The 15,534-nt window shown below is 40.5% G+C and overlaps 1 protein-coding gene across 2 annotated transcripts; it reads left to right on the forward strand.

Moving 5' to 3' along the window:
• Positions 1-1,505: 1,505 nt before the first annotated feature.
• Positions 1,506-15,215, forward strand: LOC121444558 (F-box only protein 4). Of its 2 annotated transcripts, none has more exons than XM_041646391.1 (7): positions 1,506-1,740; positions 3,316-3,551; positions 5,489-5,709; positions 9,294-9,369; positions 9,472-9,644; positions 12,170-12,345; positions 14,893-15,215. In XM_041646391.1, exons 1-7 carry the CDS (start codon positions 1,558-1,560, stop codon positions 14,980-14,982), a joined length of 1,155 nt encoding a protein of 384 aa, XP_041502325.1. In that variant the 5' UTR covers positions 1,506-1,557; the 3' UTR covers positions 14,983-15,215. The 2 variants fall into 2 exon arrangements, with proteins under 2 accessions (XP_041502325.1, XP_041502324.1); XM_041646390.1 differs by having other exon boundaries at positions 1,523-1,740; positions 5,471-5,709.
• Positions 15,216-15,534: the final 319 nt, after the last annotated feature.

Raw genomic sequence — 15,534 nt, forward strand, 5'->3', positions numbered from 1 at the left:
CCAAGTGTCTTTCCTAAAGGAACCATATCCAGTGCTATATAATATAGTCTACCTCCTTTTAAAAAATGTCTTTTAAATTAAGATTAAAGTGAGCAGAATAGACATGGCTTCCAAAAGACTAAAAATTCACTTGTTGCTTTTAAGAATACCACATTGTTTTCCTATCAAATTTTCTTCCATCGATCATTGAACAAATTTTTAGTGTACTTAAATTTTTGTAGTGAACTTAAGACGCCATTTTGGTATGAAGTACCTAATGATTGGGCTATTTTTTGAGGCAAAATAACAACTCTTACGTAAACAAAATATGGGTGGCCACAGCCAGAGAGTACTCAAGTTACCTTGAATGGCACACTGAGTTGCGGAAGCAGTTCACAAGAACAAAGGCCATATATGAAATACATTTACCACCTACATTCATGGCAGCATTATGTACCCAGCCTAGATGAAATTGGGTAAATCTTCTCTGGATTTCAGATGTTACATTATTTACTTTAAGATAGATAAAGGGGGCTGGAGAGATGACGGCTCAGCAATTAAGAGCATGTACTGTTCTTACATGGACCTGAGTGGGTGGCACACAGCTCCAAGTTCCAGACCCAGGGGATGTCTCTGGCCTCTGCAGGATCCTGCGATTCATGCAGATACTCACAAAACTATAGTTAAATTAAAATCTTAAAACATTTGTAAAGGCTAGATGTTTCCTAGCTTCCTAACCACAAGTTTTACCTAATATTCCTGAGAAGGTTAGACCGAATACAGTGATTGAAGGTAAGGCGCTATTAAAGGACATTACTGAGGCAGTTTTGGCTCTCCAGCCGCAAGACTCCTTCTCCAAAGCAGGATGTGCTAGTCAGTCAATGTCACATATCCTGCAATATCTTTAATACAGATATGGCTTCTTGGAGAACTTTAGTTCCGCAGCCTCCTGATAGTCTCTGTGGGCTCAGTTTTTCGAAGCTCCAAGAAATTGGTAAATTGGTGATTCCAAAACACGGATGCACACAGCCCACTTATACTTAATTCTTAAGGAGAAGCACGTGTAATTAGGACCAATATCACAGAAAAGGGTAGCTATTGAACAAACCATCGCTCCTAGGTCCTTGCAGTGAATGGAGCCAGAAGCCAGAGATCAAGTGTGTGTGTGTGTGTGTGTGTGTGTGTGTGTGAGAGAGAGAGAGAGAGAGAGAGACAGACAGAGACAGAGAGAGACAGAGAGACAGAGAGATAGTATAGTCTAGGGTAAGGAGGTAGGGCAGAGGGGGCAGTCGGGTGTGTGTGTGTGTGTGTGTGTGTGTGTGTTTTAGTATAGTCTGGGGTAAGGAGGTAGGACAGAGAGGACAGTCATTCCGGGGTCAGAGGGTTCCCAGCAGTGGTGAAAGAGCTGGCTGTGGTGACCAGCACGAGTGGGTGAGCGATGGTTGGCGCGGACCTCTGCCCAGAACCGCGCCCAGTAGGTCAGCCCGGGGCGGCCCAGCGCGGCGGGCGGAGGCGGAGACGGAGGCCGAGCGGCCGGCAAGCGGGTGCGCCCGGCTTCGTCGCGCGGCGACGGCGGCCATGGCTGGAAGCGAGCCCCGCGGAGCCGGCTCGCCGCCGCCCGCCAGCGACTGGGGCCGCCTGGAGGCCGCCATCCTGAGCGGCTGGAGGACCTTCTGGCACTCGGTGGGCAAGGAGCGGGCGGCGCGGACGGTCTCCCGGGAGGAGGCGGAGGAGGAGACCAGCGCGCTGACGCGGCTGCCGGTAAGCCAGCCCAGAGCGCAGGCCAGCCACTTCCGGGTGTGTGCTCGCCTGGAACGACAGTGCCCGGAGTCGCCTGGACGTTGACTCTTGTTTGTGCCCCAGCCAGCCAGGGTCGCCCCACGTCTCTCACTAGTGACCAGCGAGATCGCCCACAGATTGTCAGCGGTCCAAACAGGAGATGTGGAAATCTGTTTTAGGGAAATGGGTTAGCTTGGGAAAGCATCCCACTGTCTCTGTTCTTTTTTTTTTTTTTCATAATTCCTTATTATTTATTTTCCTCTTACAAAAGACAACTTGGACAAATAAATATAAAATGGTATATGTCATATTTAGAAATGGCCAAAGACACATTTTCTTGGTATTCCTCACCAGAATACACTAATAAAATGTTCAGAAACACATTCATCTTTCCTACCACCCACTTTTTTTGTCTTAAAAAAGTCAATTCTTTTACTTTTCCACAATTTTTAACAATGAATTATCAAAATAAGTGATCGAACACTACTCAGAGACAAAGATTTTTAAATGAAAAGTTTTAAAAATACATGTGTGTACACACACAATATGATGTTGCACAGAAACTCGAACTAATGAATAATAGAAGATTAATTTCCTAGGTAGCATGTCACAATTCTCCCGAAGTGTGAATAACCACCAGAAAGCCCAAAGCCAAGAGCCAACATAGTAAATCAACATGCAGTCAGAATCCTATGAGAGTCACATCAGGGCTCAGCGGTGGAGTTGACAATTCAGTCTCTTCACAGTGGGAGACGATGCTTCCTGATGGATGTAGGTCATGTTCCCTCCTGAGACACAGATACATCACTGCTGCTGAGGTCACAATTTGGGACAATTTAGGAATCCAAATTTAGCTCGAGCATGTATCTCCAGTAGGAAATTGAAGACAGACAGTATAAATGGGAGTTCAGTGGAACCTGCCTGCAGAGCTCTTTTATTTCCCTTTAAGGCTACAGAAAATCTGACCATATGCAAGGAAATTAATTCTCATCATAAAAATATCCCTACAGTAGCCAAGCCGTCCAGTCAGGTTCCACATGGAGTATGCTGTACTGCATTCTATTCCGAGGGCGTATTTTGTGAGTCCGCAGTGTTAGGATCAATTCTTTCTGGAAATATTAGCTGCTTCCTTAATTGGTAACTATTGTGATATTTCGTTAGGTTCCGTGAAGAGGGAAGGTGGAACATGCATTAAATTGCAATTTTGCTCTCTCGTGATGTATATTCTCGTAACATGTAGGTCTTGTCAGAAAAATTTCCACTTGATAACACGTTTATTCTGAGAGAGAAATTATTCATTGGTATATCAAAATACCCACAGAAAGAAAAATATGGAAGTTGTTATTTTGCCTGAAAGACGAGGCCTTGAACTTTCAAGAATGTTTCATAGGTGTTAGGAATGAAAATGTTGAGTTTTGATTTTTCTCTGGGTGAAGGAAGACAAGACTTGGTAGTATGAAGAAGGGCTCGCTCGGTTGCCCTTTAAGAGAGCAATTCCTTGTTGATTATCTCAGCTGTGCTCCTTTTCTTACGCGTGCGCGGTCGCCTCTCTTTCAGATTGATGTGCAGCTGTATATCTTGTCCTTTCTTTCACCCCATGATCTGTGCCAGTTGGGAAGTACAGACCGTTACTGGAATGAAACCGTAAGAGACCCAATCCTCTGGAGATATTTTCTCTTGCGGGACCTCCCTTCTTGGTCTTCTGTTGATTGGAAGTCACTTCCGGATCTAGAGATCTTAAAAAAGCCTATATCTGAGGTCACCAACAGCACCTGTTTTGATTACATGAAGGTGTAAGTATCAATTTCCGTGAATTAGCAGGAGATGGTAAATTTTACACTAAAATAGTCCACGCTAGTTCTAACACTGCTACTAATTTGTTGCATGGAATTTGTCTAAATGGCCCCTTTAAAAAAGTTATGGGTTTGAGGTAATTGACTTTTTTCATAAGACTCTTACAGCTTTAACCTTTTGTGTTATTTCCCTGTGGTGACCAACCAGTTTTCAATTAATATTATGTGATACAGTTGGCAAAAAATAAGACATTTCTTAAAATTCTCATAATCTTTCTAATATGTTTTGTTTTGTTAAATTATAAATGCTTATAAATGCCATAACCAGAGAAGGAATGTCCAGAGATCAGAAAACAATTCTGTTTGACTGGGAAGAAAACCATTTTTGAGACATTTTTTTAAAAATTACTATTATTTATTGTGTGTTTGTGTGGGTAGACACACACATGCTATGGTACTTATGGAGGTCAGAGGATGACCTTTGGGAGTCCATCCTCTCTTTCCACCAAATGGGTCCCTGGGATCAAACTCAGAACATCAGTCTTGGTGACATTTACCTGCTAAGCTGTCTAAGCTTCTTTTTTTTTCTTTTTTTTTCATTAAAAATTTCCACCTCCTCCCCACCTCCCATTTCCCTCCCCCTCCCCCCAATTCCCCTTCCCTCCCTTTCCAGTCCAAAGAGCAGTCAGGGTTCCCTGCCCTGTGGGAAGTCCAAGGTCCTCCCCGGTCCATCCAGGTCTAGGAAGGTGTGCATCCAAACAGACTAGGCTCCCACAAAGCCAGTACATGCAGTAGGGTCAAAACCCAGTGCCATTGTTCTTGGCTTCTCAGTCAGCCCTCATTGTCAGCCACGTTCAGAGAGTCTGTTTTGATCACATGCTACATCAGTCCCAGACCAGTTGGCCTTGGTGAACTCCCCATTAGATCAGCCCCACTGTCTCAGTGGGTGGGTGCACCCCTCGCGGTCCTGACTTCCTTGCTCATGTTCTCTCTCCTTCTGCTCCTCATTTGGACTTTGGGAACTCAGTCCAGTGCTCCAATGTGGGTCTCTGTCTATATCTCCATCCATCGCCAGATGAAGGTTCTGTGGTGATATGCAAGATATTCATCAGTATGGCTATAGGATAGGGTCATTTCAGGTGCCCTATCCTCAGCTGCCCAAGGAACAAGTTGGCACTGTTGTTCTCCCTGTCATGGCTTCTTTCACGTGGTTTTTATTTTGCTAATTTTCAATGAGGTCTATTTGGGTGCCTTTGTATATTTATTTAGTATTTTGAATGAACTGTTGCTTTGGAGACTATGAAAGGAGTGTTTAAGAAGTTTGATCTTAGTAGCTTTAGTGATATTTTAAAATTTCTGGGATTTAACACTAAATATCTGTAGTCCATCCTTATTGTGGGGACTCTCGATCTTAACATTAGTGACATTTGGAGCAATTGTAGGGGACGATCCTGGAAACTGTAGAATGTATGGCTGCATCTCCAGTTCTGCTAAGTAGGTGCTGGTAGCACAGCCTCCTCTTCCCCAGATGTGAAGATAAAGTTGTCCAAACATGGCCACATACTCTAGGATGAGAGATAAAAATCTTTCTCAGGAAGAGACAGTTACTCTTCTATATAATTAGTTTCCGCTATTCAGACAAATATTGGTGTTTCATGAAAGAAACTAAATAAAAGATAAGAAGGTAAAGAACATCTTCCTCAGGGAGGGTTCTGTAGCTTCGTGATTCCTCCCACTCTCTAGCTCTTCGTGTTCTTCCCTGCCACGGCACTCTGCATACATGTTACAATCGTGCCTCTCACCAACTGTCTGGGAGGGTTGAAACTATAATCTCGATATTACTATGCCTTGCAAGGACTCTGTAAGTGATATATTCTCAAATGAACAAAAGTTAAATGTTTTCTGTTTTATCTTCTAAGTCTGACAATTTTCTGCAGCTATAAAATGTGCTGTCCGTATACGAGAAGAGCCTCGAAAGCCAGCCGTCCTGTGTACGGAGCTGTTACCTCCTTCTTACACTCATTGATCATTCAGAACGAACCCCGATTTGCTATGTTTGGACCAGGTTTGGAAGAACTGAACACATCGTTGGTGTTGAGTTTGATGTCCTCTGAGGAACTCCGCCCTACGGCTGGTCTGCCTCATAGGCAGATTGATGGTAATTTAGTTTTCATGTTAATGTATAATACGTAGTAATTCTAGCACTAGGAGCTTGATGTTAGTGCTAAAGGAGGGGCATTTCTAAAATTAAATCTTGGAATTTTATCTAGAAATTGTAATTAAATCTAGAAATTGGTGGACGCACTCCCTGGTCCCACTGGAAAAAATTAATATAAGAAGTATATTTTTCTTAATTTCTCAAACTTGTATAACTTAGAATTTAATATGTTAAAATAAGTTATTGTGTTTTAACAGTCCATATCGTGTTTACAATAAGAACAATTTGTCAAGAAAAGCCATTGAACATCTGTTTGCCAATTATTTTTTATACATGTTGGGATTTTTTAAAAAAAGAACTGTATTATTACCTCCCTTCCACAGGAAAAAAAACAACAAAAACAAACAAATAAACAGAAAACAACCCACAAAACAGTATGTGACCTTTGGTAAGGTGAGCAAGTGTTATAAACAGGAGTAGCGATGCAATGTAAGGTGTGTTCTACTCACTATATGGCAAAGATTCAGAGATTTAGAACAAATCTTGGTCCTCCATGGAGACAGTGGCTCTAAGTGAGGCTACAGACACAAGTGCTGAGGTAATTAAAATATGATCAGTTAGTTTCTGAACAGAAACATAAGAATCAAAGAAGGCTGCGCATTGAAGAAGATGCCAGCGAAGACTCATCAGTATTAGCTGCATTGTTCTCTTAAAACAAGAAGGCTAAAAGCACAAAGTTCTGAAGTGTCTATAAATCTACCAGAGCTAGGTAACCACCACCAAAAAACACTTGGGAAGCATAAGTATGTGGGAGCTGCTGAAGAAATTTCATCAGAGGGCTGAGGGGATCAAGATTTCACTTTAGAAAAGTTTACTCTGACTCCTGAGTAAAAAACTGGTTAGAAGGGCCTAAAGAAACTGCTATAATCTACGATTAAAATATATATGAAAGGAGTCATTGGATGAAAAAGAATGAATCGAGGATGAAAATTGATGCAATTAACTGTTCTTAATGATTATGTAGTAAAGATAGCAGATTTTTGTCTTCTGGTTTCTGTTGGTTTTAAAGTCATTCACTAGGGTAAGGAATAACCAGAGCTTGCTTTCTTTCTTTCTTTCTTTCTTTCTTTCTTTCTTCTTTTTGGTTTTCTGAGTGGCTATTGCTTTTGGTGGCAGGAGCTAGAGATCTTGTCAGTTTTATTTTTACTTGTATCTGTAATGACAGACATATCATAGGTTCCACACTATGGTGGTTTGAGTGAGCATGGCCTCCACAGGCTCATATATTTGAATGCTTGGCTCCCAGTTGGTATAATTGTTCGGTAAGAATTAAGAGATGTGGCTCTTTTTTGAGGAGGTGCATCACTAAGGGAGGGTTTTGAGGTCTCAAAAGCTCTCACACCATTCCTAGTTAGCCCTCCCTCTGCCTTGTGCTTGTGGCTCAGATGTCAGCTCTCAGCAGCTGCTACAGCCTGCCTGTTGCTAGGATCATTTCAATGATGGGCACAGACTCTAACCGTTTGGAATCATGAGCCCCGCCCCCCAAATTAAGTGCTTTCTTTTAATTTTATTTTATTTTGTATGGTTTTTCGAGACAGGGTTTCTTTGTAGCTTTGGAACCTGTCCTGGAACTACCTCTTATAGACCAGGCTGGTTTTGAACTCACAGAGATCCGCCTGCTTCTGCCTTCTGAGTGCTGGGATTAAAGGCATGCACCACCACCACCCATCTTTAAGTGCTTTCTTTCATAAGTTACCTTAGTTATGGTGTTTTGTCATAGCAGTAGAAAAGTAGCTAACACACACACACACACACACACATACACACACGTTAAATAAATGGCTTACAGATTATATGTCCAGATCAGAGCAAGATCTGAAGAAATTAACATTTTGGAGCCATAGACGGTTCAGGTTCCCATGGACTTGGAAGTTTAGGAGGCTAGAGAGAAAGATAGTGACCTGAATGTCCGAAGTCTGAAATAGGGGAAGGGATGACCATGATGGCAAGGTTGCAGATGAAGAGACTGCTCTCCAGCTGAATGGTTTTTTTTTCAGATGGAACTATTCCAGGTGGTTCTTGAGTAATGGTTTAGACAAGTCATTGTAAGTAGAGAGATCAGCCCACTTCTTCACTATAGGATATGAGGAAATAAGCAATTTTGATAACTGGGAGTCCATGGCAAGACAAGTATTACCTAAGGCAGGCCAGTTTCAGGCAACCCTTCAGAAAAAGTCAGAAGATACGAGGAAAGTCTACAGTTGTGAAATGGCAATTACATTCTCTTTACAGTGACTTAAGTGATTGCTTGAAAATGCCAGTCTATGGCAGAGAAGAATATTGGTTGAATAATAAGTTGGATTCCAGTGTTGAATGGATAATTTCTGGAAATTAAACTGGTAAAAACAAAGCAGAAATGTCTGGTTCTCTTTCCATGTACTTTTTGTGGAATAACATGGCTGGAGGCTAGAGGATCATGTGACTTGGGATAGTTATATTTTAAATAGTACTCACAAGTCCAAATCTATACAAGTTATGCTTAGAACTATGTGATGTAACATACCTTATTTAAGTAGAAGTCAAGAGTTTGGGGATGAAAGACTGGAGTAGTCTCCAATGAGTTAAGTGGGAACAGACAATGTCAATTTGTTTGTATATCTGGAGGCCCATGGCTTTGTAGAGAAGAGAAACCCTTAGATATGTAAGTAAGTATTAAGTAAGGTATCTACTGTTGCAGGAAAGGCTAGTTAAAGCAAGAGAATTTAGAGGACTGGTTGAAAGAAATTACAGGTTGTTAATTTTTACTAAAAGGAGAATGGCCACAGAGAGAAGTGGACAGATGGGAGGGGACAAGTTTCTAGCAAGAACTAGAGCTATGGAACCAGGATGTTTCCAGGGGGCCAAAAAATACATTGATCATTAACAAAACTCCCACCATCAACAAAACAGAAGAGGCTAAGAAAGGGGTAGCAACTGTTGGGTGACTCAGACACACAGCAGAAAGAAGCCAATAGTTAGCAACCTAAGGGTATCAAATATTAGATCTCAGGCAACCCTCACAGGAATCCCTAGGAAGTAGAGGTTATTTCATTTTCGTGGCAAGTTTAGGATTCTAATCCGCACTGCTCTAATTCCAAATTTCAGCATCTGCTGTTCTGGCTCAGTTTCTCCGGCTTTTCTAATGCTCCACCTCATGTTTGTGAACAGTTTCTCAGACAGGAAGAAGGGGGTCTCCACTGAATATATACATGGGCCATAAGACCAGTGGAAATGTAAACTATGAATAGGAGTCATGTTGAGGATAAATAGAAGTAGTTGCCATGCCCCAGCTGCTACTGTGATGCTTGTCATGTTGCCTGGAGACTGGAAAGTCAGGATGCGCTCAGTGCGCTCTGTATCTGTGCTGCCAAAGTTCATACAACTTGCTCTCCTCATCACAAGCATGGCAGTTTATTCCAAAGTTGCATGTAACTTGCTACTTTTCCCCCCTTTGCCCCTTTTGATTTCACTGCATAATCTTTCAGCGGAATTTTTAAGTGTTTTTTTATTATTGGCTTGTTTGTATAACCAACTTTCTCATGTAGGTATTGGATCTGGAGTCAATTTTCAGTTGAGCAATCAGCATAAATTCAATATCCTGATATTATATTCGACTACCAGGTAAGGCTGCCTGAAACATCAGCAGCGGAACATCTATTGCAGAGGGATGGAACCTGTTTCATATCTTTTTTTCTTATATACGTGTATATTTTCTTCTTGCAGGAAGGAGAGAGACAGGGCAAGGGAAGAGCACACAAGCACCGTTAACAAGATGTTCAGCCTACAGAGTGAAGGCAATGAACAAGGAAGCCGCTACAGTGTGATTCCACAGATTCAGAAGGTGTGTGAAGTTGTAGATGGTTTCATCTATGTGGCAAACGGCGAAGCTCATAAGCGTAAGCATTCTTATATTTCTTCTCCAAGGTACAGCATTCTTTGCAAAATAAATAATCATAGTTTTACAGCAGCACAATACCACAATAGTTAGATGTTACCACTGTGATTTTCTGGCCATTACTGTCACTAGTGTTAGTGTTAGGACTACATGGGAACTTCCTAGCATGCCACACTGTGATCCATAGATTTTGCCCATTATCTAGGATGTCTGGTTTCTGTAAGCACCAGAGTCCTGATATGTGCCTAAGCTTGATTCAGCACGTTTTTATATAGCGGACATTTTAAAATTACTGATGCTTTCTCTGCCTCTGATATATTCAAATAATTTACGTAGATAACTGAAAATGTATTGGTTTATTCTTACCCATACTGTAAAGAGGTGTGGAGATAGAATGTTAGTTGTGTAGATTAAAGTTAATTAAATCAGTGGGTTCATAACACTCTCCATATACTCTGAATAATTGTCGCTGACATTGTTTTGGTATGACATTGCTGTCATTGAATCTTGAACCAGTATTATAACTTGCTCCCAATCCTCTGTGTACAAGATAAATATAACTATAAATAAACGATTTAGTATGCATATTGCTTGTATATAATATGCACATGATACAAATGTCATAGTTATTTAATGTGTTGATTTTAATTTACAATGAATTTATTTCTCTGCCAATCTGTTAAGACCTGGAGGAAATTATACTTTATAGAAATCCTGGATAAATTATTCATAAGAAAATAATGAATTATTATCTGTATTATAGGGCTATCTGTAAAAGGAAAAATTAGAAGCAGAATAAAAGGTAGATCGATTTGTTCATCAAACAGTAGCTGTAGAGGTCAGACGCTGTATTTGTGGGTGGAGATATGATGAGAGCTACAACTGATAGAGAACATGCTTTCATCTCGTCTTCCAGATTGGTCCCAATAGGCCCCTGTAAAATAGTAGAAAAAGTAGGGTGTTAACCTGGTTCATAACTGAGGCCTCAGACTCAGTCCCAAGCATTGTAGCTGGAGGTCTTTTCCCTGTCCTGTCTGGTGCCGCTGGATCAGTTCTTCTCCCGCCCACCAGTCCAATCACTCAGAGGCTTGATATTAACTGTAATTGCCTGGCCAATGGCTCAGGCTTCTTACTGACTGGCTCTTATATATAAATTAACTCGTTTCTAATAGTCTGTGTATCGCCTCATGCTCTGTGGCTCACCGGTAATGTTCTGGCATCTTACTCCTCCAGCGACTGCTGGCATCTCCCCGACTCCACTTTCTTTCTCCCTGTCTCTCTGCTAGGATTTCCATTCTAGCTATACCCTCCCTGCCATAGGCCAAAACAGCTTCTTTATTAACCAATGGTCATACAACATATTCACAGAATACAGAGAGGGGCATCCCACACCAAGCCATGATAGATAATAACAAATAAATGAAAACATAGAATACAAAAATAATCTATACCTACTTACTGAATTTTTTCCATAAAGCTTAGCTAGATTTTCATTATGAGCTTAGTGGTAGGATAGGAGACCTTTGGTCTTTCATGAAAGAGGCATGTCTTGATCTGCTGCTATTCCGGTGAGAGGAGCCCTATTTTCTATATCTTTTTCTCAAATGAAGCCATAGCTTTCTATCAACAGTGATAGGATGAGAAATTGCCCCTGCCGCTTTTCCGGCAGAGACTGACTGCTCCTGAGGGAAGTGTAGAAACAAATGCTTTTCGCCTGAGCACAGAGGTAGGAATTGAGTTTGAAGCAAGTATTCTTTTGTTTTCTGATCCTGTGGAGGGGAAGGATGTTTTCATAGAATACCTTTCTACCAGTACAGGGCATAATTCTGTAGTCACCAAGAACCCTTCCACTGTTCATGCTCAGGGGCATCCCCTCCTAAGACTGAAACTGGTGTGTAAAATCTGAGCCTGGACATCACTATGTTGCCTGGGCTGGCCTTGAACTTATGACATTTACTCTGCCTCGTTCTCCTGATTGCGAGTATTACAAGTGTATCATACCTATCATACCTAACTGCAGAGCGTTTGAATCCTCTGTGTTGACACTAACTATAGCAATAGAGGGCAAATCCACCAGCGACGGACTAGTTTGACTCTAACCAATATGTTAATGATCCAACAGTCAAAGGAACATGCCTGCTTCTAAGAGTCTGTCCTCTTTATCTCCATCTGTAACTGCTTTTTTAAATAAAATGCCTAGCGTTAAATCTGAAAGTTCTTAGGCAGAAAAAGAAACAGTGGCTTGTATCTATTGTCTAAGATTCTTGGCAAGCTGATATAGGAGAATGGCCTGGGATTTTGTTTACCACGTGCTGTGGTATTTCTTTATGGCATTATAAAAATTTCTATCTAATTTGAAAGACAGTTTAATATAATTTTTTGGCAGAACAATAAATAAATCTCAGAAATAAAGACAGCTTATTATGTTTAAATCCTGGTAAAAAATTTAATTCCTTTGTGTGCTACTTTTAAGTATAATTATTTTTAGAGTGATACAAATTGCATATTTTAACTTAAATTCCTTAGGACATGAATGGCAAGATGAATTTTCTCGTATTATGGCCATGACAGATCCAGCTTTTGGATCTTCAGGAAGACCACTGCTGGTTTTATCTTGTACTTCTCAAGCGGATGTAAAAAGAATGCCCTGTTTTTATTTAGCTCATGAGCTGCGTCTCAGCCTTCTAAACCACCCGTGGATGGTAAGGTCCTAACTGCTTTGATGACAAAGAATTGATTTTTAGTGTACTTTCTATGATACGTATTTATTTATACAGGTGTACATGTTGCTTGCATGTATGTGTCTTTTTGAGCTTTCTTTTATGGTAACAAAATAGCTAAGACAATAACTTAAAAAGGGAAAAAGGCATATATTCTCTCAGTTTTTTTTTATTTTATTTTTTATAAGGTAGCAGTGAAAATGATTTTATGGTTGGGGAGGGGATCACCAAAATCACCATCTTAAAGTGTTGCAGCATTGGGAAGGTTGAGAGCCACTGGTCTAGAGCCTTGGTTGGTTGGCACTGTTGCTTTCCTCCCCACCCTCCTAATGTTGCTCCGAGTTTGCATTCCAGCCTTACTATGTTTTTGTTTTTTTTTTTTTTTTCAGTTTTGCTCAGTCAGCAATGACTACAATCCAAACCTTTGGGCTATAAAATCGCCACTCTGGACAGCTGGCTACTATTTCAGAACAGCTGCTCATAGATGGGCAAAAAGTCAGTATGAGCTCAGGTGCCCACGGGGGCATTTTCAGAGACCCTAGAGGAAGAATATATCTATGACTTTCCCCCAGTATAGGTTGCTATGTGTGACCTACTGTATAGCAACCTATTCTCTCAGTTTTTAATGTTTTAGTTCACAATCAGTTGACCGTCTTGATTCTGAGGCTGTGAAAGGCAGATCATCATACTATGAACACGTGATAGAGGAAACCTCTGTCTTAGAGCAAAAGAGGAAGAGAAAGAGGATGGGACTGAGTCCCAGGATGACCTTCAAGGAACATCCCAAGTGACCTCCCAGAAGTAACCACTTCTTGAAAGTTCCACCACTCCCTAACAGCAGTGTGGGGTGGGGTCAAGTCTCTGACACTTAGAACGTTAGGGGACACAATTAGAATGATAGCGTTTGTTTTTTAAATGAATTGCCACTCTAAAATGATTTAACGGCTTGATTGATGGGTGGTAATAAATTTGACTGGGTCACCTGTTCCTTACTCACCTCTCCTATTGTAGGAACAGTAAGACAATAACTGGGAGAGGTTGTAAGGACCTCACTCCTGTTTTCTCAGCACCAGTGTGTATGCTTTAAGACTCTTAGGATGAGTAGCATTCCTCATGTTAAAATACAGGTCGTTGGGGATGAGAGTGTTGCTCAATGGTAAAGTACCTACCCAAAATACAGGAGACCCAAGGGTTTGGTGCCCACCACCACTATCATCTCATAGGCTAGTGCTTTAAAGTTTATTTGAATAATAAAATCTTTTTTTCATATGATAGTTGGCATGAAACTCCACAGATAAATTGTTTGTACTAGTCTCTATTGGTCAATTGTTTTTGTTTGAATCTATTACTACTACTACTACTACTACTACTACTACTACTACTACTACTTTTGAGTAATAATGTGTAGTTCTGGCTATCCTGGTACTTGCTATGTAGATCAGGCTAGTCTTGAACTCATAGATATCTACCTGCCTCTGCCTCCCAAGTGTTGGGGCTAAAGATCTTTTTTTCCCCAATCTAGCTAAAGGTGTGTTGATTCTAATTAAAATCCAGGACCAACTATTTGTCCTTTGTGATTTTAAAATCATGGTTTCATTTATTTCTACTGTTTTCTTGGTGTTTCTTCCCATCTCATAATATGGTGTTTGTTTTGCCCTGAACTCCTGAGATACATTGTTAGCACGTGTGTTTAAAATCTTATTTATTTACTGGGACTTGGGCCCCAAGTATGCCCCACTTCTGAAATTGTGTATGTGTGTGCGTGTGTGCATATTTTAATATAGGTATTTGTTGCTCCAACTTGCCTTTTTATACTGTGTTTGCTGTATCCCTTATATTTGGTAAATTTTTCCCATTTTTATTTGTCTTTCTAATTTATCCACTGGCTCATTGTTTGTTTAATAACATGTGAAGTCCATGTATTTTCCCATTTCTAACTTTTTGTTGTTATTTCTGTATTTAACCATAAAAATACATATTTTTTCCACTTAATCATTACCATTGTTGAAGATTTTGTGGTCTAAAGTAATGTCCAATCTAAAGAATGGTTCCAATCTATGTTGGAGAAATGTATATATTCTCCAGCTTTTGGATAAAATGTTCTCTAAGGTCTTTTAGGTCCATTTGGGTCTAGTTAGCTTTGTAGTATGTCACATTCATTAGTTGACTGGTTAGGTTCATTAAAGAATGTTCTAGTGAATTTTGTTTTGTTTTGTTTTTCGAGACAAGGTTTCTCTGTAGCTTCAGGGCTGAGTTTTAGTTTTTAAAGAGGATCCTTTGGAGAAATGTGCTAGAAGCCTGTCCCTCCCATTTCTAGAGCTGAGTACTAGGAAATAAGACACACACTGAAGTGGTTAGAAGACATTAGAGATCACTTATTTACATGACTGCTCCCAGTGATAGTGCTTGCGGAACTTAGTCTTTGTTCGGGTCACTTTATTTTAGCTCTTCAAAAAATAATATCTAGAGAAATGCCACTCATTAGGATTCTGGTTTGAACTGACAGCATCCTCTCTCGTCTGCTCACAGGTCCAGGATATGGAGGCTGAAACTCTGACGGGTTTTTTGAATGGCATTGAGTGGATTCTTGAGGAAGTAGAATCTAAGCGCGCAAAATGATGTTCCCTTTGGACCTTGGGAAGCCGCAGGGCAGGACTTAGGTGTTTCTCATCCATCCTGTTCCTGCCTTTCTGTAGGAGGGCTTCACACTGGACAGCTATAGATGCCATGGTTCTGACTCTACCATAAATCAGCTGCAAGTTTCAATCCTATTACTTTTCCCCAAAATGAACTCTCATATTTTTGATAACTTTTATATTTTCTGTCTTTTTGAAAATATTAAATTCTGAAAAACAAAAGCTGTGGTTCTCTCATTTCTCACAATTTCTCTGTTTTGCCATTAAGTTTGCCCTGATGGCAAATAGCTTTTCATAGCATCTTTTCAGGGACTCGTTAACTGGTTATGGGGAAAAAGGTTTTAATCTATTCTCAATAGAGACACTAGTTATGAAAATTTCAGAACTGCATTAATATGGCCCAAACCCCTGTTCTTTTTTGAGAGAATAGAAAGAATATTATATTATATCTGTTATTGCTTCAGTGAAAATTAGTTTTTCCTGGAAGTTGTTGTGTTCAAATAATTTTGAACATGTGAGTACTGAATCCCGACTC

This window comes from Microtus oregoni, unplaced genomic scaffold (genome assembly GCF_018167655.1).
Source record: "Microtus oregoni isolate MIOR12 unplaced genomic scaffold, Mior012 000132F_ref0000261, whole genome shotgun sequence".
Lineage (NCBI taxonomy): Eukaryota > Metazoa > Chordata > Mammalia > Rodentia > Cricetidae > Microtus > Microtus oregoni.

Bases quoted from the DNA above. Each gene is read 5' to 3' on its own strand.
- LOC121444558 (XM_041646390.1), top strand. From the start codon at position 1,558: ATGGCTGGAAGCGAGCCCCGCGGAGCCGGCTCGCCGCCGCCCGCCAGC. The intron at 9,370-9,471 runs GTAAGGCTGCCT...TTCTTCTTGCAG, and splicing joins ATATTATATTCGACTACCAG to GAAGGAGAGAGACAGGGCAA. The intron at 12,346-14,892 runs GTAAGGTCCTAA...GTCTGCTCACAG, and splicing joins TTCTAAACCACCCGTGGATG to GTCCAGGATATGGAGGCTGA.